Source organism: Calypte anna, chromosome 1 (genome assembly GCF_003957555.1).
Source record: "Calypte anna isolate BGI_N300 chromosome 1, bCalAnn1_v1.p, whole genome shotgun sequence".
NCBI lineage: Eukaryota > Metazoa > Chordata > Aves > Apodiformes > Trochilidae > Calypte > Calypte anna.
Window position 1 is genome coordinate 58,668,561 of NC_044244.1, and position 24,348 is coordinate 58,692,908.

Below are 24,348 nucleotides of genomic sequence, written 5' to 3' on the forward strand. Positions count from 1 at the left end.
CTATGCAGAACAAGGGGTGATTCCAGAAGATCACTCATGCTCAGCTTTGCAAATGTGAAGTCCCAAGGAAACTAATGATAATTATTCCAGATTCCAAAAATTCTCAAAGCAGAGTATCACTATCTGGACAGTTTAACTAGAATTACAGCACTTATTTCTTTTACTCATGTAAACTATTTCTACAGAAAAGAAGTATTCATAACAGTGATATATGTTTAGTACTGTAGCCACAAGCTTTTAAGGAATACATAATAAATAATTTATTTCTCTAAATCAGGTCATTCCTGATTCAGTGAGAAATTTAGGGCTACATCCCTAAATAACTCTTACATCACTTTTCTAACATCAGAGCAGAAGCTGGCATAGTCTCAGTAAGTTAAAAATGCTTCCTTACACCAGTGCAGTTTCCCATATTTTATAGCAATAAAGAGACTGAAAAGACTGGGCAGCACTTCAAAAATCAATGCAAAAGGTGTTCTCTGAAAGTTGGTGTCAGTCAGCTCTTAATATCTAGTATTACCTTTCTAAAACCTAGTTAGCTAGTTCTGTTTTTTGTTCAGCCTAACTTGCTACCCAGAAGTGTAATATATGTATGTAAGGTATGTGTAACATACCTTAGAGCTTCAAAAAAATCCTGAACAGTTAAACAGAGTACTAGGTACAATAGCAAGAATATCCTAAGTAGTATGGATTTTAAAATATCAAAGTACTGATTTATCTACCCCAACACATACACCTTGAAAGATCTGGCTTTTTTCCTCCCTGGTGTCTATATGACTAAAAAATTCCAGCAATATTGTCACAGAATCCAACATGTAGAGAGAGAAATGAGCTAAGCTATCTTTTTGCTAAATAACTAGTTTTGCCTTCTGACATATTTAGGGTTTCTTGTAAAAATCCAAACACGAGATCCACATTTAGTTTCTCATTCTAAGTATGGAAAACAAATGTTTAACCAAATCAGTCACATTTACAGCACTGACAGATAAAATCAAACTTCTCTGTGGCAGAGATGTAAGATGATACTGAACATCACATCCTCTATAAAATGAATAACATGTTTTTTCTGGATTTCTGGGCATGAAGCTCTGAACAAATTCCAGGACAAAGCAGCATTTAAGAATATACATTCTTAATGAAGTATCTTACTAAGACAAATGGGGGACAATTCCACTGCATTAAATCTTGTTTCCAAGGGAAGGTGAACTGAATTTACCCAATTTATAAAGCTACTTCCTTTCCATCAAATGCATTTAACTTGCAAAGACATTGGTTACCAGCACCTACACATACCTCCAACACTATTAATGGGCACTCATTTGTAGAATGGACTGATTTATGTCAATATAGAAATATATGCTCAGGAATATACCATCACTAACCCACACTGGACCAAAGCTGCTGTGTCTAGTGAACAGCAGCCTCTACACTACCATTTTTCAAGCTTTTGTGGGACCGCTAATTCCCAAACTGTGTTCAGAAGAGCACTGATCATTCATAAGGGGACAGCAGACAGTGGGATGACCATCTTAAAATTTTAGTTAGGGTGACAAAAAAAGTAATCTCGACGCTCTCCAAACAAAAATTCAAACACATTAGAAATTTAAGTTAGGAAATAGTTTAAATAAATCTTTCTAACAGGTCAGATCCAGCATCCACTTGCATAGTATTCTGTCTCACACAATCACACTCCAAGTGCTTTAAAGGCGGGGAGAGGGGGACAAGAAACTGTACTACAGAGGGGTAAGAAATCATATCCCTCTCTAAACTGTTGCAACTGATCCTATAATAAATGGGTATTTTAATCACCAGGTAGTATACACATTCTCTACAAGTAATAAAGCTTTGGTTGGTTAGTTTACTTAAGCAGCACGAGAAGCCATGAATTTAAGTACAACTTACCAGACATGCAACTACAATATTTCTTCCCATTATTTTCAGATTTGTGACTTGCATGCCATTTCATGGAGTGCCTGCCTAGCATATCAGGAGGTAAAGAAAACACACCCCAAACAGCAGTTTCCTCTATCATCCATTCCTTTCTATAGACAGGCTTCCCATCTCTTAAGGTAAAAAAACCAACCAAACAAAAAACAAATGACTAAGATCTCCTTACTTGAGGAATACCTGTAAAAAGCAGTGATCAGTGTTTCACCAGGAAGTCCAGATCACAGGGCACTGATTTTATAATGGCCAAGTTTTTAATATTTTGTTTGACAATCTAAGACTGTGTGTCAATAAAACTGAAGTAGATTAAATTGTTCTCCTTTTAACACACACCACTTTGATTTTACCCAACATTAAGCTTAGCTTGCACGGTGGTTAACCCTGGCACCACTCATCTGATTGCTCACTTCATGCTTAGTGAGATGGGGGAAGGAAACTGGAAAGACAAAAGCAAGAAAACTCATAGACCGAGATTAAGACAATTTAATAAGGGGAAAAAAAAAAAGTTTTCTAGCAATGCAGAAGCAACCACTCACTACCAGACTGATGTGCAGCCAGTCCCTGAGCAATACACCTTCAGAAAAACTCCTCCTTGTCTTATTGCAGGGGATGATATTACATAGCATGGAATATCCCTTGGGTCACTTGGGGTCAGATGTCCCCACTGTGCCCCTCCTCAGCCTACTCACTGGGAGAAGTGGAGAGAAAGAGGGAAGGCCTTCACTCCACACACGCACTGCTCAGCAACAGCTAATGCTGCGTTACCAGCAAGATTTTGGTCACCAGCCTAAACCACTGCACTACCAGGGTGCTGTGAAGAAAATTACCTCCACTTAAGGCAGAGCCTGCTATCACCTCCTGTAGCACCACTGCCCACTCTGCTGCACTGAACACCTCCCCAAGACACATTCTTCAGGCTTTCCTAGCAGGAAGGCTTACTCATGGTAGCTGTGAAGTCTGTTTCATGGCACAACCTTGTGATATGAGAACATTTAGTTTGCTTATTTACAGCCTAGAAGAGGTCTTCCGTGGTTAAACTCCTTCCCAAGGAAAGTGGGTTATTTAGTCTCTTATTTGATTTTTGCCTTTCAGCTGCAGGATGGGTAGGCCGACAGTTCTCCCAGTCAATCCAAATATTTAAAAAAATAAAAATGGATCAAGTAAAATTTACTTGAAAGTAAGCTCTACCATTTACTTCATTCTACCAGTCTGTTCATATGATGCATACAATTCCAAAACATTCTGAGAGATTCAGCAAGCTGCAATTGGCACAGGCTAAAAATAAACTCAATTTCTGTGGAATTTTTAATTGTTCTTGATTAGAAAAACCTAATCGTGTTAAACGAGGTGTGTAATTAAAAGCAAGGAACTAGTTTATGCAGCTGCCTGAACATCTCTTCTCTGTATTTGCCTTACACTTGACAGGTGAAACAGGTAGAACAGCTCTATAGAAATCCTGTGCTTACTACTTGGTAGGCTTGAGGCACAAACTCACAGCATAAACTCCAGAAAGTAAGATGCAAATCTTAAGTCAAAAGAAATTAATCAAGTAGCAGGTTTAAAACCAGAATATTTGAAGGAGCCCTGTTGTGCATGCATGATGAATTAATTTATGCTAAGAATTTAGGCAAGGCAAAAATATCTGATTCTTCCACTCTACATGACTGCAGAGACCACATGATTGCTTCTATAATTAAAAGGCAGATGTACTAATTAACCAAGGTGTGACAAGAGAAACCCAAAATAAGGGTTGTCCTTATCCACAGCATTCATAATCCTGTTTAGTTGAAGTCTTAAAAATAGAAATTCTCCCTTTTAAAACTCAGTCTCACATTTGCATCTGGAGAGCTTTCATGAACTTTCTAAGATGTACAGACATATGACATTTTTATGAAGCATACCAATACATAATAAAGTGGAAAAGAACATGACTGGCCCAAATTTATGCTGTGTTTAACACAAATTACCTCTAATTACTCTTAAACTTAAAAAGGGCAAAACAAGGAAAAACTAAACACACAATCTTTCACAGTTGGACACCGAACAAAGGGAAATTTCTTTTTTATGAAATGAGTACTTTTGGTTTAGAAGTTGCCATGGAAGTTTTTAGACTTCACGGGGTTGAAAACACATCATGATTTGATTCTCTCCAGAATCTGCAGGGACCTGATGTACTTGAAGGTTGCCAAGCTTTCCTAAAGCAGAAGCAGCACTGTCACTAAGACCACTACAGACAGAACTGAATTTCAAAATGACCAAAGCCACTCCTTGCTCATGCTTACAGAAAGCAAGCAGGTGAGCAAGGACTCCCTGTAAATTCAATGAGCAGAGCACCAAGGACTCCCTACAACCTTTACAACCAAATAAACCAAGGTAGTCAGAGAATATGAAGCAAACATCTTCCCCTAGAAACCAGCAGCATGTGGCAGACAGAAACAGGTTATATGCAGATGAAGAGCACTACCCAATGCCTTTCAACTGTCCATCAATTCTTATACCTGAACACCAATTTTTTCCTCACTTTGCATGTTCCAACATATCAGCATTCGGGATTGCTCACATGGTTTCAGGCTGCTTCTCCCCACATTGCAAGTTGGAAGAGGTTCCTTGAGTAATCAAAACTCAGGGCTGCCAATGGGCAAGGTATATGATGTTATTCATGAAGAACTTCAGCTAAGAGCACCCCCACTCCATTCTCTTCTTTCCTGTTAGACTTCACTACAAAACCACAAAACTTCTACTATTGTTCCTATCAGTAGTTTTGGCCATTTGTTGTTGTACCATGCCTTGTATTAAATGGCATTTCTCAGAAGCTTTTATTTCCTCCAGTTTAAAATATAAAGAGATAGCATGTGGCAGATTTAAAGACCAACATGGAATACAATTATTCACACCATATATGATCACGCCCATGGAATTCCTTACCACAGGACACAAACTTATAGTATCCATAGTCTTGGTTCAATGGAGGCTGGATGGAGGGCTACTCTATATAAAGCATTTCAACTCATAAAATTCCTGAGTGCCAAAAGTTCAAATTTGAAGACATCTAAGGGAAAATACCATCCATGCCTTCCTTGTTCTTGTACTCTTCCATTGCGACAGAAATTCACTCCAGATACGTCCACAAAATATTTATTCAATCCAAGATCTTGGAACATTATCCTGCAAGGCACCAGGAGCAAAGATGTGCCACAGGAAACCTGCCTAAGAAGTCTAATGTCCTAAGGTCTACAGTAAGCAAGCCACCCAACATTTGAAATTCCTAGATAATTTTAACTGTGTTGTCAACTCCTACAGTTAAAGGAAAAAACTGCAATAGCCTTTGCAATTGGGAATGCTTTTTTTCCTTATCCCAAGCCTACCAGTTTAAAATTGGCACTTCCAGAGATACACCCAGGTGCTCAAAAAAACTCTCCTGCCCCAAACCCACAAATAATAATAATAAAAAGAAATAAATCACACAACTAGAAGCAATCACCCAATAATCCTGTCCCATATGCAAATACCATAATCCTGTAATCTTTATAGTCAGACAGCTCTTTATGTTCATTGCCTGGAACTCCTCCTTTTCAATTAATTTAAAACTTTTTCACTGTCTTCTGCCTCTTACATTGAACTGAAGCTACCCTATTGAGATTTTTAATGACTTCTTCCAATACCTCTGATCATTTGTTAATCCTCTTTCTCCCTGAATTACTAACGCTCCTCAACAACCAGCTGTGTGTCTCCTTGCATTAATTTTGTATGAATCTCTTCTGTTTCTTTTCCTTCTCCTTGCTTACACCTCCAGTCATATAATTTGGGAAAAAAATGCTAGCCCACCATGCAATTACCTACCCATTCTACAAGGCTGTGTTCTCTCATGCATTCTCTTTGAAGTCTCTCTGGTAAATGTAACTTGTGATTTTACGCACACACAATCATCTACTTCCTGTGGCAAGACTACCTCCCTTCCACCAAAACTAAGTCTCAGCACATAACACAGTATCTCAAACTTCTAGCAACCAGCTCTGGGCTTAAGTTCTTACCTCCCTCTCCCACCCAAAAGCTCTTCCTTAATTAATGGTTTCGCTACTACCCTCGCCACAGCCATTTATATTCCTAACCCAAACAAACTTCAAACTGATTTTCCCCTAAATTCTCTCTCCCAGTTTGGATAAGTCTCATCAATTTGTTTTCAAAACAACTGATGATGTCAGGTAGATTATTTCAGACATTTACCTCTCTGCACTATAGGGGATAAATAATTTTTTTTCCTCTCCTGAGAACAGCAAACAATCTGTTTTTTTTTTAGGAGGCTGTTCAGAGAAGACTTCACTTCATCCCTTCTCAGGCTGACTGAAGAGGAAAACAATTTTCTATTTCTGACACTCTTGTGGATTCCCCTCAAAGAAACCAAGCCAGCTACTTGGGTTTGACTTCAACAGACATTAAGTTCCAACTCTGCTGTTGTTGGCTGCATCAATATGCTGACTTCAACTGCTAACTGATCGTCATCATCATCAGGCTCTGCCACATACTGACTTGGCTTTCAAGGAAGCACCTACACATCTTTTCCTAAATCAGAAAAAACTTTATCCAACACTGCTTCACCATGGCACATACAAAGAAGCTTTGCATCAGCTACACTACCTATCTACCAAAATCACTCTTATTATAGTCTCATTTCTTCTACTCCATCCGTTTCCTCACATTGTATTTCAAATTGGAGCCAACTCAAACAGATGTATTTGCTTGATCCTACACACAAACAATACTACTAATAAGCAAAATATGCAGACAACTCTCAAGTAACAAGGCAAGTAAAAAATGTAAGCATCTCCCTCCACCCCCATTTCCTGCATTTTTAACAGCACTAAACAATCAGCAGAAGGTTGCTGTAGTACTTGAGACTGCTTCACAGTATGATCAAAGTTAATAAGAATTGGTTCTCCATCACCAACTTAATTCCAGTCGCTTTAATTTAAAGTAATTCAAAGAACTGTCATTGCATTCCCCAATAAAAATAAAAAAAGACTCCCTAGTATCTGACAAGTGCTCTCCCCTCCTGAACTGTGTCTGTGGCTGGAGGTAGAGACTGAAAGCACTGTTGTGATATCAGAAGACATTTCTTCCAGAAGCAGACATTACCTGAAAGCAGTTAAGGCTGGGGTGGGGGGAAGCTCATTGCAACACCACAACTTTCAGAGCATCTCTACATGTTTGGTCGTAGGACACATTTTATCTTTACTTTAACCTACACATGGAATGGAGACTTGTGGGGTGGGGTGGAGGGGAAAAGCTCATAGTAGGTATCATATATTTTCACAAAGAATTTCCTTCCTACTTCAACCTACCTTGTCTGAAGCTATCCTGTACACCTGAAAACCATATACTACTGTCATGGCTACACAAGCAAATAGCTCAGTTGATGGGCACAAGTGAGACACCAACAGAGTTCAGTTTTTAAAGCCAAAGGTAATGAAGGAAGTCTAAGACAGATGCATCGCTTCTCTATCCATTGAGAGTACAAAGGAAGTTTCCTAAAGCAAGTCATATAAATATTAACTGAAAGCTGCTAGATGGTAGCTTGCTATCTGACTACTTAAAGTTAAAACAGCCTGGTAAGCTGCAATTCCTTCTGAACCAGGATTGCTTCTGGAACTTCCTAATTTTTCAAGAGACTACTTGTAGGATCAATAAATATTGAAAATAGAGTAACTGCAGTAAGTATCACCATAGAAGAAATTTCTGACTGTCTCAGTAACATGGACACTGTTTCAGGTTTCAGAGAAATGAACTTCAGCTTCAAGACCAGCAACCCAAAACCTGAGTTACTCTAAGTACTGCTTCACACCTCTAAAACAAAGATAATTTACTATTAAAAAACCCTTCAGCTCAGTAACATACCTAGATCCAAGCAATGTGTAAAACTGAAGAACAATGCCATGTCTGTCCCTGAGCCAAAGCTGAACCATTAATTTGCAGTATCTTCTTACCATGCCTGAGTATATATTTCCAAGTGCTTACTTAGAATAACAACTTTAATCAAAACCATGTCTCTCCTACCAGAACTGCAGCTGACCTCCACCTTGTATATAGCATATGAAGCTAAATCCTGAGCTTCTGGACAGTGATCCCACACTTGCAGATCACGCCTCACAACATCTGCAGGGCATCTTTCTGTTTCTTCATGTGTGCATCTACAGATTTGAAATTAAAGTGACCTGCACCTTCCCTGCACTAGCCTGTCTCCCACTTTTTTGGTGGCACAACTTTTTTTCTCCCCTCTCTCATTACAACAGCAAAAGACTACAGATTTTCCTGAAGTTCTTGCTCATAGTGTCCCACATTTAGCAAGCTGGAAACAAGCTGGAGGGCTACACTGGTGAGGAAAATGGTGCTTAGACTCCAGAAGAGAGCTAGATACAGAAGCAATAGCCTCTCCCTGACTACACCCAAACATTAGACCATGTTTGCCTCCCCTAGCCAGGAAAGAGCATCTAGATTCAGCACTGGAAAAAACTCCCGCCACTGGGCTGCCAGTGTACTTCTACTAAATGCTCCAGTTCCCTCATCAGGTCCTTAAGCTAGAAGGTTAACTCCTAGACAACGCATGGCAACAGACAAGCTGCCACTCTTGAACTTAAATCTCCCTGGTGAAACCCGCAAGCTCCTAACAAACATGGCTGATACCACAGGAATCACAACAGTCACCAAAAAACCCAAAGTTTAGGGTTAAAAGTGAGAAGAAATTCTAGTCCAGGAAAGCACAGACTCACATATGTTTTTGAGCATACCTGTGCTGCCCCAAAAATGTATCACCTGGTTCATATAGGAATTCAGTTTCCTCTTTTTCCTAACTTGTAATCAGGAAGACCAAAAACCATTCATTCTTGTCTACAAGCCTGATGTAGTCTATTTCATATTTATTATTTTTTATATAAAAGGATTCCTTCAAAAGCAGAACAGCTCAGACTTGAGAAAAGCCTTACCACACGTCTGATAAAAGGACTGAGCAAGAGGTGAAAAAGAGGAGATGGAACAAAGAGCAATATTGCAGATGAGGAGAAAAGAATAAGAGTAGACGTATGCTAAACAGCTTAGAGAAGAGGGTAAGGTATCACATTGGACAGAAAAAAAAGAAAATGTACAGAACAATGCAGGAACTGATACACTGTGACCCATTGTGGGACAGAAGCAAAACCAACTTGTGGGACAGCCCCATCAGATGGGGTGCAGCTATTATAGCCACGAAGGGTAGGGCAGAACACATGAACAAAACAATCTTTCCAAAACTCAGTACCTTCTTACCAAATTTTGCAGTGTGGGTAATACTATGTGCCCAGCCATACCACACAGGCAGACAGAAAAATCACCCAACTTAACACTGCATGTCTGCACAGTGGTCATAGTTTACATTAAACCTCCATTTCTCTAGAGTGAAAACCAAATACTACTTACAATCTTTAGCTATATCTTCAACAATTAAGCAATATGTTAAGAAAAGCATGAGGCAAAAGCAACTGCCCTTTAATCTGTTATTCCCACTCTAAATCTTTCAATCTCTTTTGTTCGGTGGGGTGGGGAGAGGGATAGATGGAAGCAAAGTGGCAGGGGAGAAGAGAAGATACATTCCCAATACCCAGCACTACTCAGCATGTGTTTTCTTCTCTTTGCCAGCAACCCAGTTTCCACAGTCACAATCCAGTGACAGCCAATACCTGACTGACTGCTAAGAAAACCACTGGTTTTGCATGGACAGTGCCTGTGCTATCCGTCCATTTCTCACCTTCACTGGAACCACAGTTTCCCTTTTAAGTAGGGAATATGCACTACTTGGCAAAACAGAGCCTAGACTATGGCTTGTCAGTGATTCCATGTATCACAATTTGCAATTTTCTAAAGCACATTCAAGGCTCTTCAGTTAGCAGCTCTAAAAATCCCATATGTAATAGACAATTAAATAGGCACCAATAAGTCAACTCTTCTTCCATGACTCCAAGGAATCAATGTAACATTGTAAAAAAATGATAAACCATTTTTTAAAATCAGTTTGCTGGCAACACTTCCTATCCCTCCTAATAGCAACTACAACCCTCCCCATGCCAGTTCTCTACACAGGGCCTGACACCATCAGGGTCCTAATAAGAAACACTTGCCACAGTGAGTGGGAAAAACAGAAAAAAAACAAACCCAAGCAATTCTGCACAGCTCTCCTTTGCACTTAAGTATTCACTGCTGCTAGTAACTTTGACAACATGAAAAATACTTTCCTCAATCTATTAAACCAACCAATAATTTTGCAGAATATAAGAAACAGCTTCCTACCCACTCCTAACCATTGATAATTGTAGATTACTATTTATCCAAATAAAGTTCATTTGAGGAAAATATTTCTGGAGGTATCTTCATTATTAAAAAAACTCCAGAAAGTTTTGTATTCTGTGATTACTGCTATAATGGACATCTGTGTTAATCCTGGAGAAAATATTCAACATACCAAAACAACTGAGTGCAGCAGAGCACAAATGGTCATCGTGCCACATCTCTGACCTCCATCTAAGTATTTTTTTAGCTCCTCATTTAACTTTTGCTTACAGAAGGAGAGAGATACAGGAAATATTGAGATTACAGGTATGTGAATAGCAACTGACTCACCACAGTCCTTTGCTTGTTGGGCAGGAAGACTCTAACAATAGGCTTCTGTGGAGACTTGGGGTTATTCCGTGACATATCTGCAGGGTTCTGATAAACTGAAAGGGATGAAGGTGCTACAGAGAGGCTAGAGGAGGATGATGATGCTACTGTGTCTGTTGAAGCTGAGCTAGACACAGAGAAATCTGTTCCATTCCCCATGGATTCCAGTAACTGCTGTTCTCTCTGCTGTAGAGCATCGAGTTTGCTGGTGTACTCTTCATAGGCCTGTGAAGGAAGAGCAGCTGTTACAATGATGCAGCAGCCTCAGACAAAGCCAAAAATCTAAAGCCAGACTGGACGTGAAAGAAAAAGACATTTTAAACTCATTAAATTTCCCAGGAATACGAACAAAATGGTCTGGTCAAATTTTTCAGTAGGACACAAAGAAGAAATGGCTTTCAATCCATTATATTATACATTCTGAATCAAACAACTCATTTTTTAATATATTAAATGGATAAGGGGATCAAAGAAACCATAAATCAGAGTTTCAAAGCACTAACCAGTCTAATACAAAACTACTTTAAGAAAGACATCAACCTTTAGCAAATGTTGTTGGCTGCACTGCCAAATTACTGTGCTACAGCTAAATTTATCATTCTCTTGGATTGACAGCTAAATACATCTAATGGAATAATTGAAAGCTGAAATCTGCTTTTTACAGTCTGCATCTGACAACCCAAGCTCATTGTTCATCATCTTTCACGTCTGACACTGTCCTTTCATACTACAGTACCAAAAAAACCAAACTGTGTTTCACTTAAAAAACTAAGTTTGCCTCATGAAGTCATCCATAAACATGTAAAAGTGATTCTTTGAAAGAATTTAACATTAGTATGAGATAAACTCGACATTCCACCAAGTTTACGGAAAACCTCATTAAACACTGATGAAGTTTCTTAAATTAAAAAGCTAAAACATGAATAACATTAAATTTGCTCAGTAACTTTTCATTAAATGTACTAAAGCTAAACATTATTGCTGAGCTCTAAAACGGAAATACATAATCATTATGTATTTTTGCCCAATGTTTGTTGCCATCAACTTGGTCTTCATAACAAGAAAATTTTTATCTGCATCCAAGTTATCAGAATTACTTCTTCAGCATTTAAGTTAGTACAAAGTATTTTTAAACTCTGAATCAATTAAGGAACGCATGTTTCATGGTACATAAGCATGTCATTGTTAACCAAGGATCTGTTAGACTTTTACAGATAATAAAAACCAAAGACCTTACAAACCTAACAACTCAGCAGTAGAAAAAGAAAATTCTACTTAGGCGTCCAGGAATATCTATGCCAAGCTGCATGTATTTGCAGTACTATAAATGATGTTTATGTTAGGAAAATTTTTTTTTCCTTTTTAAGTTTGCTTTCCACAAGTTTTTTGTGCATGAGTTGTTAATTACAATTATGGGAGAACTGAACTGATCAAAAGGTCTGAAGAGTCTATATATGGAAAAAATATATTAAAGTAAGAGAAAAAATAATCAGCATCAAGTAGTGTTGCCACAAATACCGTATTTTACTATGTATATACATCTCTGAATTGTACATATAGGGTTTATCTAGCCCAGGCTGGTCACCAGTGGTTGGCCCCTCCCTTTTTATAAAGGTTTAGCATCTGCCAGGATGGACCTATGTTCAAAATTTGTTTCATCATCCCCACATTGTTAACAAAGAGAATGATTGTTTGACAGTGAGGACTAAGAAGAGAAAAGCATTTAAAGAATAGTGGTAGATAGCACAAAATGAAATTCTAAATTTTATGGGTATTGTTTTTAATCAATGGACATAAATTGCAGCAAACTAAGAGCTACTTAGTATTTCTTTAAAAAAAAAAAACTGAGTATGTCTAATGTTTCACAAACAGATCCCAAACTTGGAAGCTTAAAACATTTTCACTCTAGCAAAATTCCACTGTCAAAAGTCAATTGAAAGGTTACCCAATCATAAAAAATAGCATTTTTTTGCTGTACAGTAACACAAATGTGTCTCTCCTACTTTCAGCATCAACTTGTCCTGTAAATTCCAGTAAAAGTTCCATGTGTCAAGAATTATTTTCAGTAAACAGAAGTAGGAATCATAAACTGTTACCATTTCAGCAGTACTTTTCTAAATACTTACTTCCTTTTCTCATGAACATTGCAAAATACTATTTGAAGACATACAAGATGACAGTGCTTCCGGATACTTGTGGGCTTAGTTCCTTCACAAAATTACATGCAACTTTTAAAATACTCAATCCTACAATGTTTACACTGGCAGCTTCATCTGTCAGTAATGCAAACCCAAAGTCAAATGATTTATCTTAAGAGAATAAACAATGAGCATGGAAAGCTGGGAGTTGCTGCTGGCTTTGGGCTCCAAACCATTAAAATCTGCATGAAAAGCTCTCTAATTTATGGAGACAAAAGCTCAAGTATTATACTGTTACTCAATGTCATAGGCAGAAGATCATATAATAAAACACCATGAAACTAGAAATGCATCAGTAGGCTTTAAATACATTTTTCTCTTAAAATAATAATTATATATATAGTATATATATGAGCAACAGTGCTTGCAGCAGAAACGGGATACAATAAAAGCTCGTTTTCACAAAGATTAAGTATTCTGATGAGACACTGGTGACAGATGATGTCTAGCATGCATGAACCTTACACAGCCAACACCACCAAGTCAAAATAGAAAATTACTCCATGGAGTTTAATTGAAAGAGTGTTACAACAGCAAAGCTGACCTATGGCAAGTATTTCTAGGTAAAAGAAAGATTATGCTGCAGAGTTGGCCTGCCTACAAGAGACATGCAGCAGCACATCCACACTGGCAGACAGGCATCAGCAGCTACACAAACCTCCAAGTTAGTCAAGGCCCTCTGGGTCAACTATAAGCTTGATTCCTAACAAAAAATTTAAAATTAAGTTTGTACACGTATTTCAGAAAGAAAAATTATAAAATCTAGAATGAAACCCATTCAGTTTAGGTATTCACATTAAGAAGTGAGTAAAGTTCTTCAAGAAAAATTAATCTTGCTTTCACCTTTATATAGAAGAAAAGAAAAAAAGGTTGGAAGGTATCCCTAGAAGTCATCTGGTCCAGTCATCTGGTCCTCTGTTTAACACAGAGATAATTTTTGCGTTTAATCTGTTTGCTTAGGGCCTTGCCAAAGCAAGCTTTGAACATCTTGAATGATGGAGACTGCACAACCCCTGGCAATGTGTCCCAGGGCTCAAAAGCCACTCATGATAAAGAATTTTCTCTCGTGAAATTCATTTGATGCTATCTGTGATGTTGCCTCTTTCCCTTTTGCTGTGCACATCTGAGAAGTGCACATCTGAGAGTTGCTTTCTCACAAGAGCCTTCAGATTTCTCCTCAGCCTTCTCTTCTCCATCCTGAACACAAAGAGCGAGCATTTGAGTCCCTCTTTGTGCTGGCTACGTGCTCGGCAGCACAGCCCAGTCTGCAGCTTTCTGCCCAGGGTGAGGGGTGGGTTCCTGACAGCTCTTAATGCTGACAAAGCCCCCCTGGTCCTTTTCCTACAGAGCTGCTTCTCAGTCGGGTGCCTGCACTGGTGGGCAGCATCCACACCCCAGGTGCACAAAGCTGCATTCACCTTCCTTCCTGTGCTGCTTTTGTGGTCGTGACACTTCAGTCCTTCAATTCCTCCAGCCCATTTATTAGTTGCCAAAAACAGACTGTCTCTAATAACCTATATTATCCTCAAAAAAATGTATTTGCTGTAACACAACAGGGCTCCCAACTTAGGAGTGAGTTTATGGTATACAAATTTAAAGGAAAAATACATATTTTCAAAGCTGACTCGAATTGGCACATCTTGTCATGCTACACATAACTCAGTGGCTATCTAAAAAAGAACAAAAAGTTAATTTTAATTATATTGTATATCAGTAAATATAGTCTCACCCATGTGAGAATCCTCCTGAAGGCTTCTAAGTAAAATGTACAAAGACCTGGAAAGCTGCCAAGTCTATTTAACGCATAAGAAGTTGCCATGTTTATATATAATGTATATACTTTTCATAATACAACTGTGGCTCACTCAGGAGCAGCAGTTAAGAAGTAACTTAGTCCCAACTTATTTACTGACAAAAAAAAAACAAAAGAAAAGGACCTCAGAAGTCTACAAAATTTGCAGGATGTTACACAGATCTGGTAACAGATGACAAGATGATAAAAGATATTCTCAAAAACAAAAAAGTTGTTTTTTTTTAAAATTACATATATTATATTTGAAACTTGCTTGGTTTTTTGTTTTTTTTTCCCCTCCACAACCAGGCTATACATTCTAGTAATAGCATCTAAGTAAAGAAGAGGCAATAAATTAAATAGATATATTTTAAAAATCTGGGACAAAACCAAGTAGCAAAATACAGTTTCTCCTCACTGCCCCCTATCACATCTTATTAGAAACCTACTCTAAACACAAGCAGACCAACTAATTTTATCATGTTCTCTCCCCTTCTCAATCTATTTTAAGTCATATACACACATTGCCAGACTCCTAAAAGCCTAAACTACAGTTTCCTGGTCTCTGAAACTGAGATTGTGTTTCTATTTAAAAGATGTCTGACCTTTTAGGCTGTTCATCAAATGCAAATCCCACTAAGTTAAATGGGAGCTGAAGATAGGCAGTATTGTACGTCAGGATTTCTTCATTTAGTAAGACATCTAAATCTGTACTTAGTCTAACTTTAGACAGTCCAGTTTTGGTCCAACATACTTGATCAGCATCTGTTAGAAGCCTAACATTATTTAAAAGCCTAAAAATTAATCTGAACTTCCCCAGAGAGCTACAATGTTTCTGAGTGGTTGGAGTCGGAGTCAGAGTCAGCATTTTCCTGGAAACCCACAACTCTCTGAAAAAACCTGAGATTCTGAACCAAGATCCATTTCAGTCTGTACCTGCCTCCTGTTGCATTAAGCAAACTTTAAATCAAAGAGGTAATCTTCTTTAATTAATTAATTTGACCTCCTGCACAGATTCTTTGGATACAAAGGAATAAGGAATTAAATACTCTTCTGAAATTGAACAGCCTCTGAATAAAAATTCAGAGCAAGGCCTCTGAACAAAGCATGTTGAATAGCCTAGGAAAAGAGAAACCTAGGGGGAAAAAAATAATCCCAGTAGTTGAGGGCAAACATACCTCTACCTTCATGATTCTCATTTTAAACTACTTCCAAGTTCCAAGAGTAGGAAGGAAGATGGTTCCTTCGAGATAAAGTTAGAAAGCTGAAAATTTACGACTTATTTTAATATCACTATAACTCTACCTATATAATAGAATTCTATTATATACTGTTTTATTTTGCATAGAGTTTGAATAAAAAATAATAATAAAAAAACCAAACAACACCCCCAAACCAAAACAAAAATCCAGGCAGCTTATTCTTGGGACTGTTAATTGTAATAACCTACAGGTCCAGGATGCAAATTCACACCACATGAAGAACTCTTTACATGTGAATGGGCTAACACTTTTCAATTAAGTTCTGACAGATGAAATGTTCATAGATAATACTGTACACATAACTACAAGGCAAGAAGGACACAATGCATTTTGGACATTTTTAAATAGGTAAGGCCACTCTGAACAGCCATTAAGAGTCTACAAAGGCTAATAAATCTCATTAAGTCACTTAAATACAATCTTTCCCCTCTAAGTTTGAACTGACAGCTTTTGGCCAGTCTGGATCTCTACAACCTGTAGTGAAATGAGGCAATCAGGTGCCACTAATTGCCAGGGAGTGAGCATGAGCTTGTGTCAAGCTCACCTGTGCCTAATTAGGGTTGGCCCCCTGGTCCTGCTCATGCGCAGTGGGGGCCCACCCTAATTAGGCACAGGTGGGTGTGACAAGCTCATGCTCACTCCCTGGCAATTAGTGGCACCTGTTTGCCTCATTTCACTACAACAACCCATTTCAGTTTGCTAAAAAACAGTTGCTGCCAATACTAAGTTGAAATGCACAGATCTTTATTCTCCTTTCCCTTAATTTAGGTCATCATTTTCATCAGTACTTTGTTGATAAAGACACAAAAAAGGTGATTATAGAAGAACACACAACTGCCTACTTTAACTATTTCTGATAACTAATGTCCATCTGTTTTCAGTACCACAGCACTGGACTTTGTTGCAGTAAAGATTTCAAGTATTTACAATGCTAAGACAAATGCTTCAGGAAAGGGTTTTTTCCACAGTGAATCACAAACTGTATTTTGGGAAACAGCCCTTGAAGGCTAGATATAATGAACTAAGAAATTATGTGGGAAGACAAAAATCATTGATGTTTCAGCTGTGATACAGTACTTCCAAAAAGTTGGTAAAACCTACTGAGAAGCTCCAGCAGCCTCTTTTCCAGAAGAAAATGAAAATGCTATTAATTATATTTCTAGATCTACTGAGCCAAGCAGTTATTTCAAATATTTGACAGGTCTGGTAGACCTGAGATGCAAGCTCACAGGCAGGGGATTGAAGAAGAACTAGGATTAATTAAAGAAGAACTTCAGCTACAAGCCCTTTCTAGGTTTTAATACAATCATTGTTTACTGCATTCATTATTTTTTCCAGTCAGAAAAAACAGAAGAGTTTTTCTTGTAATCATATTAGAGAACACTCCTAAGATTCCTGAAACTATTATTAATTATAACAATTAGGAGAAAATTGTGTAGTTAATGACGAATGCTCTGCTGTTAATTTTGTTTCCTACTGCTGTTCCTTGTACATTTATCCAGAAATGTCTCTGCAGCTTTGGTCTCTTACCTCAGACCCTAATTTCCTGCCCTGAGAGGAGGGAGACAAGATACCCCCTGCCCTCCAGCTTCATGCTACATTTTCCACTCCTAGGCAGCTGCAAACAGAACAGCCCACAAAGGCTCCCAGACACCACTCTCTGTGCTCTACAACCACCTTTTTAAGACCCTCACTGAGTAGTAATGGACTGAAGCAGTCAGATAACCCTGTATCTGAGTACCCCCTCCTGCAGAAATAAACTGAGCCTGGTATCAACATAAGTCAATCACTTACAGTATTTCAAGAAATGCATTCTTTACTACTCAGTTGATGAATCCTGAAATTGGTGGCTGCAAGAACAGCTGTCAGTTTTACAGTTCTTTTTATATAAACCACACTGAACCCCTCTCAGAATTAAAGAGAAAAAAAGTCTGCTGCTGCAAAAAAAGGTTTGTGTTCTTACACTGATGAGCACAGAAACAAATGCTTGTTTGCTTGTATTTTCTTGAACAACTGTAAACTAGAGCTTGAATTTATTTTTTTAAAATGAGTTGTATGTTTTATAGTCAATGCATAAATAGTTTTAGTATATCCTTCAAGTGCTTAATTTTCAGAATTAATTTTCTTGTTCAGTTCATCAGTCTTCTTATGTGCATTTCCACTCCCCAAACCCCTGCCTAATTTTAATTAAAAATTAGAATTTGAATTTTAATTAAGATGCAATTTTGTCACCAGGTTCAACCACAACTTTACAGAGGCAGCTCCAACATAGTTCAGGACTCAGCATGCTGGGTGCTCTGAGCTCTGTCAATGTAAGCGGTTCATAAGATGCATAAGGAACAAAGGATACAAAGTCAGACAGGAGTACAAAAGAACTGATCAAATCCTATTTTATCAAAACTCTATACAACAGAAAATAGATAGCTATCAAGCTTTTCACAGTTATATAAAAAAACATGGTTTTGCAGAAGGCATTACAATAGCAAACTAGATGTTTACAATAGTGAAAGGCAATAAAAGTGAAAGCAAAAGTGTTCATTTGCCGGTACTTATCTAGCAATTAGCTTTGGTTAATTGCAACTTTTGCTAAGAGAAGACATGATTGCTGATAGGAGGTGATAGATGGGCACAATCTACCCAACTCCTTAAGAGTTGCTCATATTTTATAAAAGATGAGGACAGAGCAGTGGAAGGAAGCAAAGGGAAGGGTGACACAGTCCAAATAATAGATTTGCAAAACGGCCCATCCATATTCTCATGAAAAGCACAGCAATACTGAACTTGACAGCCAAAAATGAACAAAACTATCAAAACATATAAATCAGGAGACAATGGACAAAGTGAAAGTTACACTTCCATTCCTGTTCAAGCACTTTGGAGATAATACACAGACCACAGTGCCAAGACCTAGACTTAGACTAGATGTGAAAGCCTGAGGGGCAAGAAGGGTGCTCAATAGGAATCAGTGATGATGCTCAGGTAAGGAACAGAGCAACAGGCCCAGTACCACACAGCAGCTCTGTAGAGAGGGAGTTATTTCTAACTGATGTCAGACAGATGAGCCACTGAAGCTAATCACATGTATTCAACACACTCTCCTGTTCGTTTTGTTCATATCAAGAGTATTGTCTTTTCTTAGCTTGGCATTTCCTAAAAGCAAACACGTTCTTCGACACATTACTACACTGTATTTTGAGCTTTTTACACAGAACTTTGTCCTTTCATGCTGCAACTAGGCTTGTTCTGGCCCTTTTTCCTGACAGGTGGAAGGATACAGGAACTCCAAACATTAGCTCTAGCAGTGACAGATTAGATTTGGATAAATTGTTGTGAAGTAAATTCTGACAATAGAAAGCATCCCCTGTTCTAAACCAAGGCAGAAGCAGCCAAAAAAGTGGTATATGCACAGAAAGGGAAATGCATTGGATGACTGCTGCTGGGTTGAGATGATTAGTTAAGGGCAGACACAGTAATCTTGCTTCTGACTGCATCAGGTACTCTGTAATATATTTTCTTTTTCTTTTCCTCACACTTCAGCTCTACCACAGGAAATCTATACAATGAACAAATCACAGGTTTGCAGCATTTAATCCTATTCACTTCAATCAGTCCATCTGAGGATGATCTTATCTAATGGCAAAGAGAAAGTTGCTCTCCTCTCTTAACCAGTTTTCAAGGCTACTGATTCTGACCTGTAAGCTCTTCCCCTTCCCTAACCCTAACCTTTGGGGCTCACTGAACTTCACCATGACCAAGTTCCATCTACTAACTGGCTGGCAACCTAATCCAACAAACTGGAATATTTTCCTTCCAGGTGAAGTGAATAGAAGTGGCTCAGCCATGACCACTGCTGCAAGTGCCTAAACAAAGGAAGGGGAAGAACCCACATAGCAAAGAGCTGGGAAAAGCAACACTTTCCATTTCAATGGCAGTAGGCTCTTTCAACAGGACTTGCAATCTCTTAGGATAAAATGTTACTGAAAAAGCAGAATCTGAGTCACTTCCACCTTTTTCCCAATGGTTTACTTCTCCCTAGTCAATACCAGCACTAATTGTCACATGAGACACTTAATGATCCAGCAGAACTCATTGCAGCAGCAGACCACCCTGCTCTATCTTGCAGGACTTTCCTATCTTATTGATGAGCCAGATGAAGTTTCATCTCAGCAGCACATGGAACCATCAAACTCACAAATCTGCTTTAAGCTTCATGGTTTGTAGTCAACAACTATTCCAGACTTACCAAATCCTTTACACTAATATTTCCCTAGTACATATTTACAACTGCAAATGCCCTCTTCTCTATTAACGAACCACAGAACAACCAAAAAAGCTTCCAATGTAGAGATGTTGCTTTTAATTTATATACAAACAAGTGACAAATGGCTGTAATGAATGAATGGTTTCACTAACTGAAATTCAAACATATTACAGATTAAGCTCATTAGTACTGCAATTTGATACGCAATCAAATGATACACATGACAATATTAAATCCAGACATAGCAAATGAACTAGTCCCTTTGAAAACAGAGGTGTATTTATATAGTACTGAGTGGTTAAAATAGTCATTAGCACTCATTCAATACTCCCATTTCATATTAGCAATAAGTAAAACAACTACAGAGGGCCTCATTTGACCTTAATTGTTAAGGACATTATGTCAACATTTGTATAGTCATGCTATTGCCCTGCTCTGACAAGAAGATAAAAGCTAGAAGTAGCTCAGATAATGAGAATTTTGCTTTTAATTACCCCATGCCTTTAGGCAGCATTTACAATTAAAGGGACTACCAAAAATTCTTGTCAATCTCCAGTTATTTCTGTTCTTCAGAGAACCAGGAAAAGGGTAGAGTTTGAAGCAAGTCATATTCATTTAATTCCTAATAGATGCAATTTATGCATGTAGTCCTTTTTTTTTTTTATACTCTAAAGGGTCTTATGTCAATGTTACTTTATGAACCTGCAGTGCTGACAGAATACAGAAATTGAATGTGCAGTTAGTTTACAAATTAAATACAGTTTAAAAATATTACTCCACCCTCAAATTTTAGGTATTCCTTTAAGACATTCCTGTCTTCTAATACAGTTTTTGGATTCTACATTATTATTTTTCAAAGAGAAAAAAGTGAAGTCACCTGCTTTAAAGACAATGTTAGTCTTATGTTTTCATGTGTAAATATTTACAACAGAGCATGACTCTTTCTGTAACACACATACAATCTGCCTCCTCCTCTGCCCCCACACACCTAGAAGGAAAGCTTTAAATTTCAATTGCACCAACACAGCTATCAGACCATGCCACCAATCTTGCCCTACTGAGGCCTACCAGGAATCCCCTACAGTTCCTTTTTATCTCCAGGGAATGTATTAAGCTTCTTATACAGAATATTGTCTTTCACTACAAGTATTCACAGCCTTAACATTAATGTGCTTCAGGTGAGATTAAGGTAACACACCATTGATCTAATCACATGCATTTGAAAGGAAACTTACCTCTAAATATATCGATGGTGGGTTATGCTCTCCTCCAAATTTGTCTAGCAGTGCCTCTATGTGTTCTTGTGTTAATTTAATCATCTGTTTGATATTCCACACCTAAAACAGATAATTAAAATTTTTATAATGAAAAGGAGGCTACAGAATCTGTTCTAAAACAAAGTTACATTTTCTTGATATCTAATAACAGAAACCCATAATAAAATTTTAATTATCAGTAAAACAGTGAACAAAGTTAGCCTGTTCATCTACTGTCAGTAAGACACAGCTTGCTTCTTAGATAAACAGAGAAAAACTGAATTTTGTTTTAAAATTCAGGAACCATTAAATAAACATGAAAAATAAAGTGTTCTTAAAAGCTCTTTATCAAAACCGTATTAGGTAATTGCCTTGCAAGACTTTGACACATAATTTCTACAGCACTACAAAGTTTAGTGAAGGAGTTCTGTCCGACCTTAAGAATTCTGTGTAAACAATATTCACAAAATCTAGACTTAATGTTTTATTTGCCTGAGAATAGGATGTCTTGATCTTAAAGAACACCTATACCCTACCTTATACACTTCTAACTTCTACACCCGGCGAAGGTTTCTTACCTTCTCTTGGACACAAACCAAACTAGATCAAAACAAGTTCTGCAACATTACTTGAGATGTTCACAAAGAAACAAAAACTCTTAAAACACAGAACTCACATTTTGCACATCGCCTTATTTACCCCTCCTAGTTCTATACATCAGTTATTGCCAATAGTTTCCTAATGTAAACTAATAATTAATTCACTTATAGCCCAACTTTTAGAACAAAGATTTCATCAAGAAGCTACACTCCAGCAAAAGGTTTGCTCAGGAACACACAACCCAAACTACTGGGAGTAAGAGGACCGCAAACAAAGAGTGCTACTCAAGTGTTTGCAAAATCCCTTGGGGCAACTGTGGAAGTCAGCTTGCTTCTCAACCTGCAGTAAGTTTGCCTTGCTGAAACCAATCAGCACCAAAGAGAAGGATTTCTGTATTTTGCTGTTTTTTTCCCAAGATAGCAAGAGCTAGTTTTATGGTTGCTGAAAAAAACAAGCTTGAATCAACACTGTTTCAATTAACACATTCATGAGTTTAGGAATTTCACTGGTAACATGCTGGTCTACGTATTTCTTAGTTTGCCAAGAATTTTCTGTAATCTATGGATTACCTTCAGAAACAAGTTTCATTAGTACTTAATGCAGCTTCTATTATTTGCTCATTCTGGCAATTCTATCCACCAGAAGGTATTCCTCAGCCTGCACTGTACCACAATCAGTATCAACAACTTCCTATACTTAAATGCCTGGCAGTGGGAAGTAGAGAGGGAAGATGCTTCACTGACAAAGTAAGCCAGAACTGCAGAAGGGTTGAGATTGGAAGAGACCCCTGAAGGCCATCCTGTCCAGCTTCTTGCTCAACTAGGTTGCCCAGGACCACGTCCAGATGGATTCTGTGTATCTCCAAGGATGGAGACTACACAGCCTCCCTGTGCAACCTGTGCCAGCACCTGGGCACCCACAAATTATCAAAGTGCTTCCTGATGTTTGTTTGTGCCCATGGCCCCCGGTCCTGTCACTGGGCACCACCAGAGTCTGGCTCTGTCTTCCTTTCACTCACTAAATCATGGTGGACCCTTACCAGAGTCCCTCCAGTATGTCCATGTCCCTGTTGCACTGGGGATCTTGTAAGTGGACACAGCACTCCAGGTGTGGCCTCACCAAAACAAACTGCTATCAGATGAGTTTCCAAATACTTTTTTTGAAGATTGATAATGAATAACTTCCTTGCTTATATGTTATTTTCTATTTTGTGCCATAACCACAACCTTGCATCTCTCTTTTCTTAAAGTAAAGGTATAGAATAACAAATACAAGTGAGCAACACTAATATATGCAAAACAGAAGCATATTATTTAGGGCATGTTGGCAAGCAAATCAAACAGCCACTAATGAGAGCAGAAATACTCAGCACTGCTAAGTTAATATCATGACGTGAGCAAAACCTGAGTGACTAATGAAGAAAATTTAAATAAAAAAATTGTCATCATACTGTCAGCTGCCAGGCTAGGGCAAAAAAATGCCTTCACCTGAAGAAGCTGAAGTGAAAGCCTAGTGGAAGACAACGTTGTTCAAACAAGATGAAAATGGTGCTCTGAATTTCCTACTATACATCTGTGCACTAAACTAAGAGCCTTTCCACAAGTAAATCTTAAAAGAAAACTTAATATGGATTTCTATCATTTTAGAAAGGCTATTCACACAGTTAAAAGTTTGCTGAAGGCCAAAGGAAATTTATCAAAGTCAACTATAGCAACAAATTGTTGGTTGTTGCTCACAGAAATGAAAAACCTTTTTCATGTGCCATACCCACCAAAAGCCTTCTGTCAAACTGAAAAAACTTTCACTATCTAATACTATCATGTTCTTTCCCTAATCAAGCAGGCTTAAGAACATACATGCTGTGGCAAATTTCCAAACTTCACAATATCCCTTCAAGAAGCAACTTCTACATATTTTTACTTATATAAAACTCACCTTCTGGCTTCCTGTATTAGTGAATATGCTTATAGATAGGTTGTTCTTTTTTGTGGTCCAAAGCATCCCTTAACCAGCTGGTTCCTGAAGAATCAACTCCAGAGCAGGCATACTGCATCCTGCTAAGCAGGATCTGTGACTACTTCAATTCAAGTGCAGGAACTCAAGCCTTTTCCTAACTGGAATTGGGAAGTGGTGCTCTGTGCAAGTGACCTCATGCAGGTTTCGAGTCTCTGCTTTGACACCCCACAGCACCCACAGCTTCTGCCTCACAAAAAATAAACCAAACCTTTTGCAGTTACACAGCCAGCAGAGCCAGCACCTTCAGCCTGTGTTTTCCCCTCTCAAACCTGCATGCTAAGTTATCTCATGAGTAAGTTATCTCAGATAAGTTTGCATCACATGAGCCAGCCCA

At 38.2% G+C, this 24,348-nt stretch overlaps 1 protein-coding gene across 1 annotated transcript in view; it reads right to left on the reverse strand.

Moving 5' to 3' along the window:
- BRAF (B-Raf proto-oncogene, serine/threonine kinase) overlaps positions 1-24,348 on the reverse strand; it is an 83,241-nt gene that overhangs the window by 47,336 nt on the left and 11,557 nt on the right. Inside the window, exons 2-3 of the mRNA XM_030451457.1 lie at positions 21,378-21,479; positions 10,591-10,854 (exon numbers count right to left, since the gene is read on the reverse strand). Coding sequence (XP_030307317.1) covers positions 10,591-10,854; positions 21,378-21,479 — 366 coding nt within the window. The remainder of the gene's footprint in view (positions 1-10,590; positions 10,855-21,377; positions 21,480-24,348) is intronic.